At 46.9% G+C, this 15,389-nt stretch overlaps 1 protein-coding gene across 7 annotated transcripts in view; it reads right to left on the bottom strand.

Annotated features, from left to right (window-relative positions):
* Positions 1-3,005: 3,005 nt before the first annotated feature.
* tbkbp1 (TBK1 binding protein 1) overlaps positions 3,006-15,389 on the bottom strand; it is a 165,641-nt gene continuing 153,257 nt past the window's right edge. For 6 of the 7 annotated variants that reach the window (XM_038779153.1, XM_038779147.1, XM_038779148.1 and 3 more), the window contains exons 9-10: positions 12,469-12,893; positions 3,006-3,927 (exon numbers count right to left, since the gene is read on the bottom strand). In XM_038779153.1, the coding sequence (XP_038635081.1) occupies positions 3,799-3,927; positions 12,469-12,893 (554 nt within the window). In that variant the 3' untranslated portion in view covers positions 3,006-3,798. Of the gene's footprint in view, positions 3,928-12,312; positions 12,894-15,389 lie in introns of all 7 variants that reach the window. The other variant, XR_005458179.1, reaches the window with a different exon arrangement.

Below are 15,389 nucleotides of genomic sequence, written 5' to 3'. Positions count from 1 at the left end.
GTCAGTACTGAGGGAGTGATGCACTTTCAGATGGTCAGTACCGAGGGAGCGCTGCACTGTCTGAGGGTCAGTACTGAGGGAGTGCTGCACTGTCAGAGGGTCAGTATTGAGGAAGGGCTGCAGTGCCAGAGAGTCAGTACTGAGGGAGGGCCGCATTGTCAGAGGTTCAGTGCTGAGGGAGTGCTGCACTGTCAGAGGGTCAGTACTGAGGAAGGGCTGCAGTGCCAGAGAGTCAGTACTGAGGGAGGGCCGCATTGTCAGAGGTTCAGTACTGAGGGAGTGCTGCACTGTCAGAGGGTCAGTACTGAGGGAGTGCCGCACTGTCAGAGGGTCAGTACTGAAGGAGTGCTGCACTGTCAGAGGGTCAGTACTGAGGGAGTGCTGCACTGTCAGAGGGTCAGTACCTCTGAGATGAAGTGTTCGCGCCATCGTGAACGTCGTCGCATTTCACAAGGGGTGAAACGGGCACTGGGATAAACGATTCTGTCTCCCACAGGGGGCCAGCACGGCGCTGGAGTGGTTCACGCCGCTCCAGCTTCCCTTGCCGGTGCCAAATGGGCGCCGCGCCAACCCACGCATGCGTGGGGAACTTCTTCAGCGCGCCGGCCCCGACTCAACATGTCCTCAGTGTTCAGGGGCCGGCCACGCAGGAAAGTAGGCGGGGGCGGGGGGGGGGGGGGGGGGGGGGGGGGAGGCCGGCCCGCCGATCGGTGGGCCCCCATCAGAGGCCCCCCCAGGGGACGGAGCCCCCGTCCCCCTCCCACAGGCCGCCCCGACCCTTCGCGCAGAGTTCCCGCCGGCAGCGATTAGGGGTGAACAGCTCCGGCGGGACTCTGTCGTATCCGCGCGGCCGCTCGGCCCATCCGGGCCAGAGAATCAGCGGCGGCCGGCGCCACATCAAACACGCTGGCGCAAATGCCGCTGATTCCGCGCACCTCGGAGAATCGTGCGCCGGCGTCGGGGTGCTGTTGCGGCGATTCTCCAGCCCTGCGCGAGGCTCGGAGAATCGCCTCCGAAGTGTGTATCTGCCGTTGCAGCTTGTCAGCCTTTGAGTGTGAATTGTGAACCGGCGAATCCAGCACCATTTCTCATTTGAATCAATTGTGTTCCACGTGGTTCCGTTGGTGACCCCTTAACTGTACTGGAATGGGTCCAGGTGTGATGCCATTTTTTCTGTTGTGAAAGTCCACAACTTCTGCAACAGCGTCGACACTTAGTCTCAGAAACAGAGAATCGCGCCCCATATGATGGCACCAGCCGGGATAGACTTGACGTATAAGCTCTGGAAGAGATAGGCGATTGCGAGGTTTCGGGATTTATTTGTGGAGAGCAGGTTTACTGAGCTGGAGGAGTTAATGGAGAAGTTTCAACACCCAAGAGGGAATTATTTTAGGTATTTGCAGGTGCGAAACTTTGTTAGTAAGGAGCTTTCTTTGTTTCCTGGGTTGTCGGCACCTTCACTTATGGATAAGGTGTTGTCTCTCGGCGAGATGGGGAAGGGAAGATATCAGACATATCTTGGCCAACGGTGGTGATGGAGAAAGTAAAGGGGAAATGGGAGGAAGAGTTAGGTTTGGTTTTGGATGGGGGGGGGCTAAGGCTCTGCACTGGGTTAACAACACCTCCTTGTGTGCGAAGTTACATTTAATACAGTTTAAAGTGGGGCAAAGGGTGCACTTTAAAAAAAATAAATTTAGAGTACCCAATTCATTTTTTCCAATTATGGGGCAATTTAGCCTGGCCAATCCACCTACCCTGCACATCTTTGGGCTGTGGGGGCGAAACGCACGCAAACACAGGGAGAATGTGCAAACTCCACACGGACAGTGACCCAGAGCCGGGATCGAACCTGGGACCTCGGCGCCTCAGGCAGCAGGGCTAACCCACTGCGCCAATGTGCTGCCACTACATAGGGCGCACTTGACCAGGGCACCTATGAGCAGGTTCTTCCCAGGTGTAGAGGATGTGAGCGTTGTTCAAGAGGATTGACGAACCACTCATGCAAGTTTTGGTCTTTGTCGTAAACTGGTTAAGTTCTGTGTTTCCTTCTTTGAAACAATGACGGAGACTTTGGGAGTTTGAGTGGAGCCGTGTCCAAAGGTGGCGATCTTTGGAGTGTCGGACTTTGTCGGGGCTGCAGGAGAGGAGGAAGGTCTTGACCTTCGCCTCTCTAATAACCCGGAAGCATTCCTTGCTCGGAAGGAGGACATCAGCACAGCCTTAGGCGTCGGCATGGCTGGGGGATTTGACGGAGTTCCTGCATTTGGAAAAAAGTAAATACGTCACTGGGGAATCGGGGGGGGAGGGGATTTAGCCGAGGTGGATGCCATTCATTACCTTCTTTAAGGAGCTGGTTGTCATCAGCAGTTAGGAGGAGGTGAGGCAGGGGTTAGGATGAAGAGGGCTCTGAGTTATTCAGGGTTAGGTGGGGATTTGTTGGGGGATATTTTTAGAAAAGTTGCATAAATCTGCTCGGCTATTCTGTATGTTATAATTGGAAAAAAATTCTGAGGAAAAATAATTTTTTTTTAAATCACAAAAACAGATTATCTGGTCAGTGTGTCACATTGGTGTTTGTGGGAGCTTACTATGCTCAAATCGACTGCTGCCTTTCCTACATTACAACAGTGAGTACATTTCGAAAGTACTCCATTGGCTGTAGAGTGCTTTGGAATGTCCTGTGATCATGACAGGTGCTATCTAAATGCAAGCCTTGACGTGAAATGAAATGAAAATGAAAATCACTTATTGTCACAAGTAGGCTTCAAATGAAGTTACTGTGAAAAGCTCCTGGTCGCCACATTCCGCCGCCTGTTCGGGGAGGCTGGTACAGGAATTGAACCGTGCTGCTGGCCTGCCTTGGTCTGCTTTCAAAGCCAGCTATTCCTAACCCTAACCCTTCCCTTTCAGACAGAGATGAGCCCAGACTGGCCTGAAACAGATTCCGCGTATGTAGTAAAGTGCCAAGCACTGTGAATAAAAGACATGCACCTGACAATGTTACATGACGTTGAAATATTAGTAAGTTCAATTTGTTTTATTTTCTACTGTGGTACACCAACGTGAGCAATACCAGAAATAGAATTCTCAACTTGGAATCAATGCGATATATAAAGTAGACCAATTTACAATCTTGCCAAGCCCTTGGAACACTTGTCCTTTAGGCATGTGGATTGCCTTTTCTCAATGTCAATCAACAGCTATATTCTTCGTCTCCCCATTCCTCAACAATAATTGTACTTTTTGCTCGACTCCAGTAGTTAGTTAGAAGCCAACTGCATTGGGCACCATTATACTCCACAGAAACACTGTTCTGATGATGCACTCTAATGATTCAACCCAATCCATTAAACAATGGGCTTCCCAATTTGACATCAACGCAGTTTCCTCTCTTCATTTACGCACTGGGACATCTTCTATTCTCCAGCTATTCATTCCAGCATCACCAATTGCGTATTGACCAAGGCTCAAGTATTTTGCTTTTGGAAGTAAACTGATTGCACTGGAAGACATATCGTTTGTTGTGTTTAACGGCAACCGATCAATAACTTTCAACTTCTTTCCTCAAATTTGGCAAAAAGTGCTCAGTCAGCATTTCTGTTCTCTTCTTCGGTTCATTCAAGATTGATCATCGTTCCCCTCCAGCCCCGGCAGGGAAAGAAAATCAGGCTGGTGCACACAAAACTTGTTTTTTGTTTCTTCTTCTTTAACATTCGCTATCTTGTATCGGTTTTCATGTCGTTGCTTTGCTTCTTAATTTTCTTAAATCCCTCCATGATTCAGTGCGGAGAATAGCTTTCAGATCTTGCTGTTTTCCAAATGGGTATCAATGTGTTTTATGAGAGCGTCATCTGGGTAGTTTAGGGGAAAGGCCAACTGACACAGCGGGCAGCTCCTGATATCCGAGTCTCCGGTTTCCATCCATAGCTGGGCAGGGGAACAAAAATATAAGAGTCAAATGTTCTGCATTTGAATAGTTTTGAGCAGCTTCCTTACCTTGACATCAACTACACAATTACTAATTGGTGACTAAATATTTGCATTGAAAGTGCTGCAGATGTTTGAGTTTCAACATCCCGAATACACTCATCCTAGCTTCCAATGATTACTTCCAGATATGTTTTGGGGATGGTGGCTTTAATGGATAAATATGCCTGATGACGTACTACTAGGTGAGAAAAGAGAGATCACCGGTTTGATTCCCAGTCTATCCTGGATGTATTAAGCATTGCAATTACCCTTGATGCCTTAGGCAAGGAATAGCGGCCAGGTTTATGACCCCGAACACCATCCTGTGGTCCAACAGGAAGTGGACACCAGCAGAAGATAGGACAGCCTGCGTCCACGTAATGACCTGCCTCTCCTCAACCAATCTCAGGCTGAAGAAAGGTTTGAGTGGGGTGCTATTGACAGCCATTACATTTTGTGTCAACATAGGTCTCCAGTTTTACAACAGTTAAGAGGGGAAAATAGGAGAGGTAGAAGGAGGGAAAAGGCAGAACTTTGCACAACCAAGTTCTATAAGTGAGCAGCACAGTGGCACAGTGGGTTAGCCCTATTGCCTCACAGCGCCGAGGTCCCAGGTTCGATCTCGGCTCTGGGTCACTGTCCGTGTGGAGTTTGCACATTCTCCCCGTGTTTGCATGGGTTTCGCCCCCCATAGCCCCAAAGATGTGCAGGGTAGGTGGATTGGCCAAGTTAAAATTGCCCCTTAATTGAAAAAAATAAAAATTGGGTACTCTAAATTTATTTTTTAAAAGTTCTATAACGGATCAATCAAACGCACAGTATAATTCGTTCTCAATTGCCACCACTTCAATCACGTCCATTTCTGAACACTGGTGAAGTTTCCACCACTCTTCCCCAACAACCTTGCGCTCAGAAAAGGTCCCCCTCATTGCAAAAGGCTGACAATTTTATTTCCCACTGCACTCGTACGCACCTCCCTGAGTGACATTCATTTCTGATCTGTAAGAGAAGCAGCCCTCAAATCAAAGACCATTCAACTCATTGCCGATGAGCAGGTTCTCTGTCAGCATTAGCCAGTGAGTCCCATCCCCCACACTCTTCTAAACTCTCCTTCAAATATTCATCTCTTTCCGTTTTAAAATCCCTTGTTACTTCAACCAGGTTCTGACCTGGCAATTCATGGAGACATTCTCCCAGTCTCTCCCTTCTTTTGACAATTACATTTATGCTCTGTCCTTACAAGTTAGTTATCATTTTTTAAAATTTACAGTACCCAATTTTTTTTTTCCAATTAAGGTGCAATTTAGAGTGGCCAATTCACCTAACCAGCACAAAGTTTTGAGTTGTGGGGGTTGTCATAATATGGACCCACGCACATCATGAGGTAAAGACAGGCAGTGGCAGACACCCAGTACAGCCAATCAACACACAGGACAGAACACAACCAATCACCAGACAGAACACTAGAGGGGGGCTTCCTACTATAAAACACACAAGGCATCAGCCCTCCGCCTCTTTTCACTGGTGACAACTGTAGTGACAGTCAGGGTGTATATATCAGTTAGCACCTTCTACACGTCGATCAGAGCTAGCCTGGTCTACTAAGTTAGAGTCAGTACACTTAGAGTAGTAGAGTGTCAATCCACAGCCAGCTGTGTGCATTGTTACAGAAGTTTATAAAACATTGTTACAGAAGCATTGTTACAAAAGGCAGCATGGTAACATTGTGGATAGCACAATTGCTTCACAGCTCCAGGGTCCCAGGTTCGATTCCGGCTTGGATCACTGTGCGGAGTCTGCACATCCTCCCCGTGTGTGCTCCGGTTTCCTCCCACAGTCCAAAGATGTGCAGGTTAGGTGGATTGGCCATGATAAACTGCCCTTAGTGTTGAGTGGAGTTACTGGGTTATAGGGATAGGGTGGACGTGTTCATCTTGGGTAGGGTGCTCTTTCCAAGAGCCAGTGCAGACTCGATGGGCCGAATGGCCTCCTTCTGCACTATAAATTCTACGATAATCTATGAAATGCAATAAATCGTATTGAACCAACCACCGTGCTGCCCTAAATTGGTTATCTTTAATGAATACGTATCTTCCTAAATAACACTATTAATTTTGAATGCTGGAAGATTACCTGTTGTTATGGTGATAACTACCTGGTTAAGTAGTTTTTCCTTCAGTCCTCTGGCGTAACTGCCTTATCCAAGAGCATTTGAAATATTATCATCAGAGCCTTTGCTATTCCCTCTTTGACTTTTCTCAGCCTTCGAAGACACAGCTTCTTTCTCTACAAGCATCCTATGTAATTGCACCACCTCCTCTTCTCGAGCTTCTCATTCCCACTATCACACTCTTCTGTGGAAATTGAAGCAAGTGATTCATTCTGACTCATTGCCATTCCTTGATCAAGGTTCAAGATTCCTTGAACAAGATTTCCGCTTCCATCTCTAATCTGCTTGTCATTTTCTTTAGCTTGTCTTTTATCCTTGATCTGTGTCTAAGTTATTTACCTTTCAATTAAATGACAGCGTTTCTTTATAGAATCATGGAACTGTTCAGCATAGAAGGAGGCTATTCGACCCATCAATTCTGTGCTGTTTTGAAGAGCATTCCAGTTAGTCCCATTCCCAGCTGCTCTTTTCCCATATTCCTGCATTTATTTTTCACACAAATATTTTTCAAATATTTAATTCCCCATTTGAAAGCCATTACTGAATCTGAACATTTGGTTTGTGATGCAGAGTGAGGCCGACAGTGCGGGTTCAATTCCCATACCGGCTGAGGTTATTGATGAAGGCCTTGTCTTCTCCTTTTTTAAAATAAATTTAAAGTACCCAATTCTTTTTTTCCCAATTAAGGGGCAATTTAGCGTGGCCGATTCACCTACCCTGCACATCTTTGGGTTGTTGGGATGAGACCCACACAATCACGGGGAGAACGTGCAAACTCCACACTGACACAGGTCTGGCCCCGCTTTCTCAACCTTACCCCTCGCCTGAGGTGTGGTGATCCTCAGGTTAAATCACCACCAATCAGCTCTCCCCCTCAAAGGGGAAAACAGCCTATGGTCATCCAGGACTCTGGCGACTTTACTTTTCCCTTAAATATCTCCTTTCTTACAGTGCAGAAGGAAGCCATTCGGCCCATCGAGTCTGCACCGCCCCTTACAAAGAGCACCCTACCAAAGCCCATGCACCCACTCCATCGCCGTAACCCTGCAACCCCCACTCAACATGTTTTGGACACTAAGGGCAATTTATCATGGCCAATCCACCTAACCCGCACACCTTTGAACTGTGGGAGGAAACGGGAGCACCCGGAGGAAACCCGAGCAGACAGGGGGAGAACGTGCAGACTCCGTACAGACAGTGACCCAAGCCGGGAATCAAACCTGTGATCCTGGAGCTGTGAAGCAACTGTGCTAACCACTATCTACTGTGCTGCCCCGCACGGTATTTATTTGAGTGATTTCACTTTTTATTTTGCTGAACATAACTTTTCTCTCCCAATTGGGAATTCTTATCTTCTCCGTCTCAATTTTTATAATCACACGTAATGACATTACGGTTACTAAATATTCTCTCGGCCCTTACATTACCAACCTGCCTTACTTTGTTTCTGGAATTAGATTAAGTGCTATGACTTTCTCTGCTGACTTAAAAACGGGCTTATTTATCTATGGTCTAGATGAAGCTCTGTGTACAAGTCTGTGCTGCACCAGTCTGCCACTAACCTAACCTCAGTTTGTTACCTTAAAGCTTCTAGAGAAGGGAGGCTCTCATTCCTCGAGCATCCCAGGATTTTCTGCAGAGAAAGAGCTGTCTTCCACTCGAGCTGCCTGCTCCCATCTCCTTTCCCTGTAAGACCCCATGCCCTTTTGTAATCCACTTTTTCAAATACGTATCCAATCCATCGTTACATGATGCCAGCGCCTCTGCTGCAAGTGCCACATCTAGGGACAGAATTACCCAAATCCGATCAACATTACAGGTGCAAATTTGGAGCGCAGAGGAGCCCCACTGTGGGGGTTTTCCTAAGCCAAAAGCAAATTACCGCGGATGCTGGAATCTGAAGCAAAAACAGACAATGCTGGACAATCTCAGCAGGTCTGACAGCATCCGTGAAGGGAGAAGGGAGCCAACGTTTCGAGTCTGGCTGGAGAGAACTGGAAATAGGATGAGCTTTATACTGTTGTCAGGGTGGAGGGGGTGTGGACCAGTGGGGTCGAATAGCCAGCAATAGGCGGGTGGCGATTGACAAAGATGTCGTGGACAAAAAGACAAAGAGAATATAAATGGTGGTTAAAATGACTAAGAAGGGTGCTGAGAGTTGGCCATTAATTAATACTTTAAAAAATAATCTTTATTGTCACAAGCAGGCTGACATCGGGTAGCATGGTGACACAGTGGTTAGCTCTGCTGCCTCACGGCGCCTAGTCCCAGGTTCGATCCCGTCCCTGGGTCACAATTTGTGTGGAATTCGCACATTCACCCCGTATCTGCGTGGGTTTCACCCCCACAACCCAAATGTGCAGGGTAGGTGGACTGGCCACACTAAATTGCCCTTAATTGGAAAAAAATGAATTGGGATCTCCATAAAAAAAACCAGTAGGCTTACATTAACACTGCAATGAAGTTACCGTGAAAAGCCCCTAGTCGCCACATTCCGGCGCCTGTTCGTTTATACAGAATTCAGAAAGTCCAATTCACCTAACAAGCACATCTTTCAGGTCTTGTGGGAGGAAACCGGAGCACCCGGAGGAAACCCACGCAGACACGGAGAGAACGTGCAGACTCCGCACAGACAGGGACCCAAGTCAGGGATCAAAGCAGGGACCCCGGTGCTGTGAAGCAACAGTGCTAACTACATTAAGAGACCAGAATGTGTTAATGGCAGAACAGAGGTAAGCAGTGTGTCGAAGGATAACTTGGAACAGGGAACAGATGACCCTCGGGCATGGGGGGAGGGAAAAACAGATCGGTGGCAGAAATGAAAATAAACTGTTGAGTGTTTTCTTTCCAGTTTCTGCTGAAATTTGATCGCATATCAGTAAATGTAAAATCAAAATAATCGAGCATATTTGAAAGTGATTTTTGAAAATTGTTTTAAAATATTGCTTGAGAAAAATGTAGCAATTTGGTTGGTGCTTGGTGAAAAAATGGTTTTAATATAAAAATAAATATTTGTAGCACAGTGTTAATCCCCCCACTGTGATTAACCCAATTTGAAATGACTGTTAAAAAAAATACAGAACCATTTAATCATTAGTTTGGAACACGTTGTCAGTTTCTTAATGAATTTCAAAAGAAAGTCCCATATCGTTTGATCCCGGCTCTGGGTCACTGTTCATGTGGAGTTTGCACATCCCACAGTCCAAAGATGTGCGGGTTAGGTGGATTGGCCATGCTAAATTCCCCGTAGTGTCCTAAAAAGTAAGGTTAGGAGGGGGGGGGGGGGGGGGGGGGGGGGGGGGGGGTTGTTGGGTTACGGGTATAGGGTGGATACGTGGGTTTGAGTAGGGTGATTATTGCTCGGCACAACATCGAGGGCCGAAGGGCCTGTTCTGTATTGGGTACACTAAATTGGGTACACTAAATTTTAAGAAAAAAGAAAGTCCCATATCTAAGGAAGGATGTGGTGGCTTTGTAAAGTGTCCAGAGGAGGTTCACAAGAATAATCCCTGGAATGAGGAGCTTGCAATATTTTTTTTCCAATTAAGGGGCAATTTAGCACGGCCAATCCACCTACCCTGCACATCTTTGGGTTGTGGGGGTGAGACCTACCCAGGCACGGGGAGAATGTGCAAACTCCACATGGACAGTGACCCGGGGCTAGGATTGAACCTGGGTCCTTGGCACCATGAGGCAACAGCGCTAACCACTGCGCAACCGTGCCGCCCCTAAGAGGTTGCAAAATGAGGAGCGGTTGAGGACTCTGGGTCTGTACTTGTTGGAGTTTAGCAGATGAGGGGGGATCTTCTTGAAATTTACAGGATACTGAGAGGCCTAGATAGAGTGGATGTGGAGAAGATGTTTCCACTAGTAGGAAAAACTAGAACCAGAGGGCACAGCCTCAGACTGACGGGACGATCCTTTAAAACTGAGATGAGGAAGCATTTCTTCAGCCGGATGATGGTGAATCTGTGAAACTCTTTGCTGCAGAAGGCTGCGGCGGCCAAGTTACTGAGTGTATTTAAGACAGAGATAGATAGGTTCTTTTTTTTCTTTTCTTTTTCTTAAAATTTAGAGTAGCCAATTATTTTTTTCCAATTAAGGAGCAACTTAGCGTGGCCAATCCACCTAACCTGCACATCTTTGGGTTGTGGGGGTGAAACCCACGCAGACACAGGGGATAAATAGGTTCTTGATTAGTAGGGGATCAGGGATTATGGGGAGAAGGCAGGAGAATGGGGATGAGAAACTTTTCAGCCATGATTGAATGGCGGAGCAGACTCGATGGGCCGAATGGCCTACTTCTGCTCCTATGTCTTATGGTCTAAGAAAATCAAAAAGCTTGTAAAACATGTCTATTATTATCCCTGCATTCAAAAGAGCCAATTTAGTTTCTAAGGCCTCCGTGAGGTCCCGCATGAAGAGCACAGTTAGTGCAAGTTCACAACTGTGAATAATTGATCCTCGCCGTGGGCAGTTTTTGTGGCTGGGGTCAGTTTCCGTTACAATGGATTTTAAAAAAATATTCTAGAGTACCCAATTATTACTTTTTTTCCAATTAAGGGGCAATTTAGCGTGGCCAATTCACCTAATCTGCACATCTTTGGTTTGTGGGGGTGAAACGCACGCAGACACGGGGAGAATGTGCAAACTGCACACGGACATCTATTACGATGGATTTTAAAGCAGAGCGGATGACCATGGAATCGTGATTTGTACGGAAGGTAATTTGAGCTGGAAACCCCACAACCTTCTGTTGCTCACACCATTATGCAGAACCTCTTCCCTTTTCAAGTTCAAATAATCATTTGCCCAGTACCGAATCTGGAAGCTGCACCTTCCCCTTGTTAACCAATTCGCAAATGAGAGGGATCAGTTTATCACTACTTACCCTCCCAAAAACCTTTCAGAGTTTTGCGAGCTGCTATTAGGTGTTTCATTTATCCTTTCTGTTCCAACCAACAACGACAGAGCAATATTTTTAACAGTTGTCTGAGCTTAACCTGGACAGAATTAGAACCAAGCTTCTAAAAGTGAAAGGAGCACCCAACTGCACCGAAACAATATTGCCGTTGTAGAAGCCAGCTATTTTCTATAGGTAAAATATAGCTATTTTGCATTAAGCCCCTAGTCTATTAAATACCATTTTAAAACTCACTCATCGCCTCAGGTCATTTCAAAACACACATTCAGCATTTCAGAACATAGCTGCAAACAGAACACAGAACAGCAGAATTCCTATGCAGCTAACAAATACGATTCCAAGATAAAGTAACCCAAGGACAAAGCAAGCTCCATGGCAACAGCATAGAGACCATTGTCCTAACAAGCAAGTTTATGTGTTAAGGAAGCTGAATCGCATTCCATAGCTCATACAAGAATACATTTTAGGCTAATGTTGCCTATTAATGAGTGACAACTGACCCTCAAATCAAACTCATTTACCTAGATTTACATAGAATTTACAGTGCAGAAGGAGGCCATTCCGCCCATCGAGTCTGCACCAGCTCCTGGAAAGAGCACCCTACCCAAGGTTAACACCTCCACCCTATCCCCATAACCCAGTAACCCCACCCAACACTAAGGGCAATTTTGGACACTAAGGGCAATTTATCATGGCCAATCCACCTAACCTGCACATCTTTGGACTGTGGGAGGAAACCGGAGCACCCGGAGGAAACCCACGCATGCACAGGGAGGATGTGCAGACTCCGCACAGACAGTGACCCAAGCCGGAATCGAACCTGGGACCCTGGAGCTGTGCAGCGATTGTGCTATCCACAATGCTACCGTGCTGCCCTAATGCTACCGTGCTGCCATTTGATGTTAATCCAAACCAATTAGAATTACATTGGGGTGTAGATAGATGGCTAAAGTCTGATATGATTTGGTATAACCCTGATGGATTTTCGGCCATCTTTCTCTTTCATGAATCATCTGTACTTTGACTTACTATTCACTATCTTCCTGTCATTTTCTGACTTTGACTTTTGAAGTTATTGCGAGCTGTTTGCCTAAACAAGTAAATAATTTCTGTGATTGTTTGAAAGTTCAATTGTCTACAAATTGCCTCTCTGAGAGTCCTACGCTAGCTGGACTTATTCGAGAATAAGACTTTAAATGACTCTCAATTGTAATCAATAGAAGACAAATAAAACAATTCTTATTTGCACCTGAGAAGTTTTAACTCAAATTTCTACTGAGTTTTAGTGATCTCAAAGTGCCGCTAAATCCGGATTGTTGATCTAACAGCCGTGTAATAAAAATCTGATGAAGGTTGCACAAGATTACACTGAGGTCAACTGGCACCAGTAGAGCTGAGGACCTACATTGATGGAAGGCCACGACTGGGCGTGTTCCGATCTAGAATATTCGGCAGAGCTGCTATTTATGGTAATGTCTGGGATGGGGAGAGCCGTGCAGGATGAAGTGCTCCTCATTCCCCTGTCCAAAGTTCCGGGAGGACTATGGGTCATCCAATCCTCATCATCAGACTCCAGCTGTTGATCAAAAGCCCCTTCGTCTGTGTCATCAGGCACCTTAAGGTAATCGTTGGCAAGGTATCGCCCGTGCGTTGGTGAGGATTGGTCACCTGCTGTCAGTCGAGACGGCATTGTGTGGCTTTTCACTTTTACGTCGCTGACTTCAGAGTAGCTCCGACGACCTTGAAAGTTAGCCCGGAGACAGTGGCTTGTGCTCCTGGGGTAGCTGGAGTATGAAACTTGCCTCATATGGACGGAAGGTTGGGGACGGGCTGAGGAATAAAGTAAAACAACACATTTAAGATGTAATACCCCCGAGAAAAGGAAGTAAGAAAGAACTTGCATTATTACAGCGCCCATGTATGGCCTCAGTGCCCCAAAGCCCCCATGAGGTATTCTTGAAACGTTGCAATGGAAGGGAAAGGTGGCAGCCATTGTGTGCATAAGCAAGACCCAAAAACAGCAATGAGAATGAATGACATGGTGATCTTCAGGAGTGTGAACTCAAGTCTTTGCAATGGGCCCCTCAATCCACAAGCTTTTGAGTTAGAGGCTGAGGTGCTGCCACTGACCCAAAGCTAACATCTAGAGAAAAGTATGTTCAGACTCAGTGAAACACCTGTAAGAAATGACAGAGGGAAACTTTTAACTACCGGTGGAAACTGGGTGGGGCGGTCAGTTAAAATAAAACAGGGGACTTCACCTGCTTTGCCTACCACCCGGATGTGGCCGACTGCAATTTTTGATTGCAGGCAGCAAGGACACCTAACAGTATGGAATAGGGTCCTTCCATAAATAGGAGCTTCAAGCTCTGATGATGTCATCCAGGCCTGACTGCTATTTTAAATTTATTAATAATTTATTATTTAAAAAAAAAAATTTGGAGTACTCTATTATTTTTCTTTTCCAATTAAGGGGCAATTCAGCATGGCCAATCCACCGAGCCTGCACATCTTTGGGTTGTAGGGGTGAAACCCACGCAGACACGGGGAGAATGTGCAAACTCCAAACGGACAGTGACCCAGGGCCGGGATTCGAACCAGGGTCCTCAGCGCCCTAGTCCCAGTGCTAACCACTACGCACATGCCACCCCTTGAGGGGGCAATAATAATGGTTTCCCCACCAGGAGTGGCATAGTAAGATAAAACTTAATTGAGATTTCCATGTGGGCCATGAGGCCGGGAGTGTTCCTTATCCGGAAACCTTGAGCCTTCCCTTGCCCAAAGTCTTTCTCCTGACCAACCCCCCTCCCCTATCCACCCATTGCCCATCTCCTACTCAGTCTACCTCAGTGCTGGGCATCGATCCTGCACAGCCCCACGGGCAATCTCCTGCCCCCAGCCAACGGCCTCTAACATCTGCTTCCCCTCCACCGGCCAGGCAATGGTATTAAATGAGGCCTGCGAGCTAAATCTACGCGGGCTTCATACCGTGGCGGGTCAGGGATCTTACCCTCTCCTCAGCTCCAGCAGGTACTCATACTCCTGGAGATAAAATGGCCCCCAACAGAGGGATATTTTTAATATGGGGTTGGGGGGGTGGGGGTGGCAGCCAGGTAGAACTTTGCAGAATAGATCAAAAGTTATCCACCTCTCGCCCAAAGATGAAGATTGGCTCAGTCGGTAGAAGCTTTTTGCCTCTGGGTTGTGCGTTCAAGCCACAGTACGGGGCTTCAGCTGAGAATCTAGGTTGTCATTCCAGTGCTGGGCCAGCATTTGTTGCCCATCCCTAATTGCCCTTGAGAAGGTGGTGGTGAGCTGCCTTCTTGAACCGCAGCAGTCCATGTGGTGTAGGTATACCCATCATCTTGTCGGGGACAGATTCATAGGGCTGGGTCTGTCCTGTGTATTCCTGGTGCCGAGCGAGTGGTTCACCCACATTCATTCCTTTTTTTGATTCTGTAGCAGTTTGGTACAATTACGTACACCAGACAGTGGTTAAGAATCAATCCCATTGCTGTTGGGTCTGGAGTCACAGGCCAGGTAAGGATGGCAAATTTCCTTTCCAAAGGATATTAATGAACCAGATTGGGTTTTTATGACATTCGATAATGGTCTCATGGTCACCATTACTGAGGCTAGTTTTTTAATTCCATGCATATTAATTAATTATATTTAAATTACATCAGCTGGCATGTTGGAATTTGAACCCAGGTTCCCAGAGCATTAGCCTGGGCCTCTGAACTATTAGTCCAATGACATTAGGTGAGGCGGTGACACAGATATATCCTCCCTTGTGCCAACATCGGGAGAGCTGTCTCACAGGCTAATTGAGCAACAGCCTGGCACAGTCATACTCACAGAAACATACCTCACAGGCAATGTGCCAGACACCACCATCACCATTCCTGGGTTTGTCCTGTCTCACCAGCAAGACAGACCAGCAGAGGTAGCGGCACAGTGGTATACAGTCGGGGAGGAGTTGCCCTGGGAGTCTTCAACATCGACTCTCGACCCCATGAAGTCTCATGGCACCAGGTCAAACATGGGCAAGGAAACGTCCTGCTGATTGCCAGGTACCGTCCACCATCAGCTGATGAATCAGTACTCCTCCATGTTGAACACCAACTGGAGGAAGCGCTGAGGGTATGCGCACAGAATGTACGCTGGGTCGGGGACTTCAATGTCCATCACCAAGAGTGGCTCGGTAGTACCACCACACAACAAACTGGCCAGATCCCTTAGCTGCTAGACTGGGACTGCAGCAGGTGGTGAGGGAACCCACAGGAGGGAAAAACATACTTCACCTCATCCTCACCAACCTGCCTG

The sequence above is a fragment of the Scyliorhinus canicula genome, chromosome 19 (genome assembly GCF_902713615.1).
Source record: "Scyliorhinus canicula chromosome 19, sScyCan1.1, whole genome shotgun sequence".
Classification (NCBI taxonomy): Eukaryota; Metazoa; Chordata; class Chondrichthyes; order Carcharhiniformes; family Scyliorhinidae; genus Scyliorhinus; species Scyliorhinus canicula.
The sequence above is the reverse complement of the archived record's forward strand: the minus strand, read 5'-3'. Positions and strand labels throughout refer to the sequence as shown.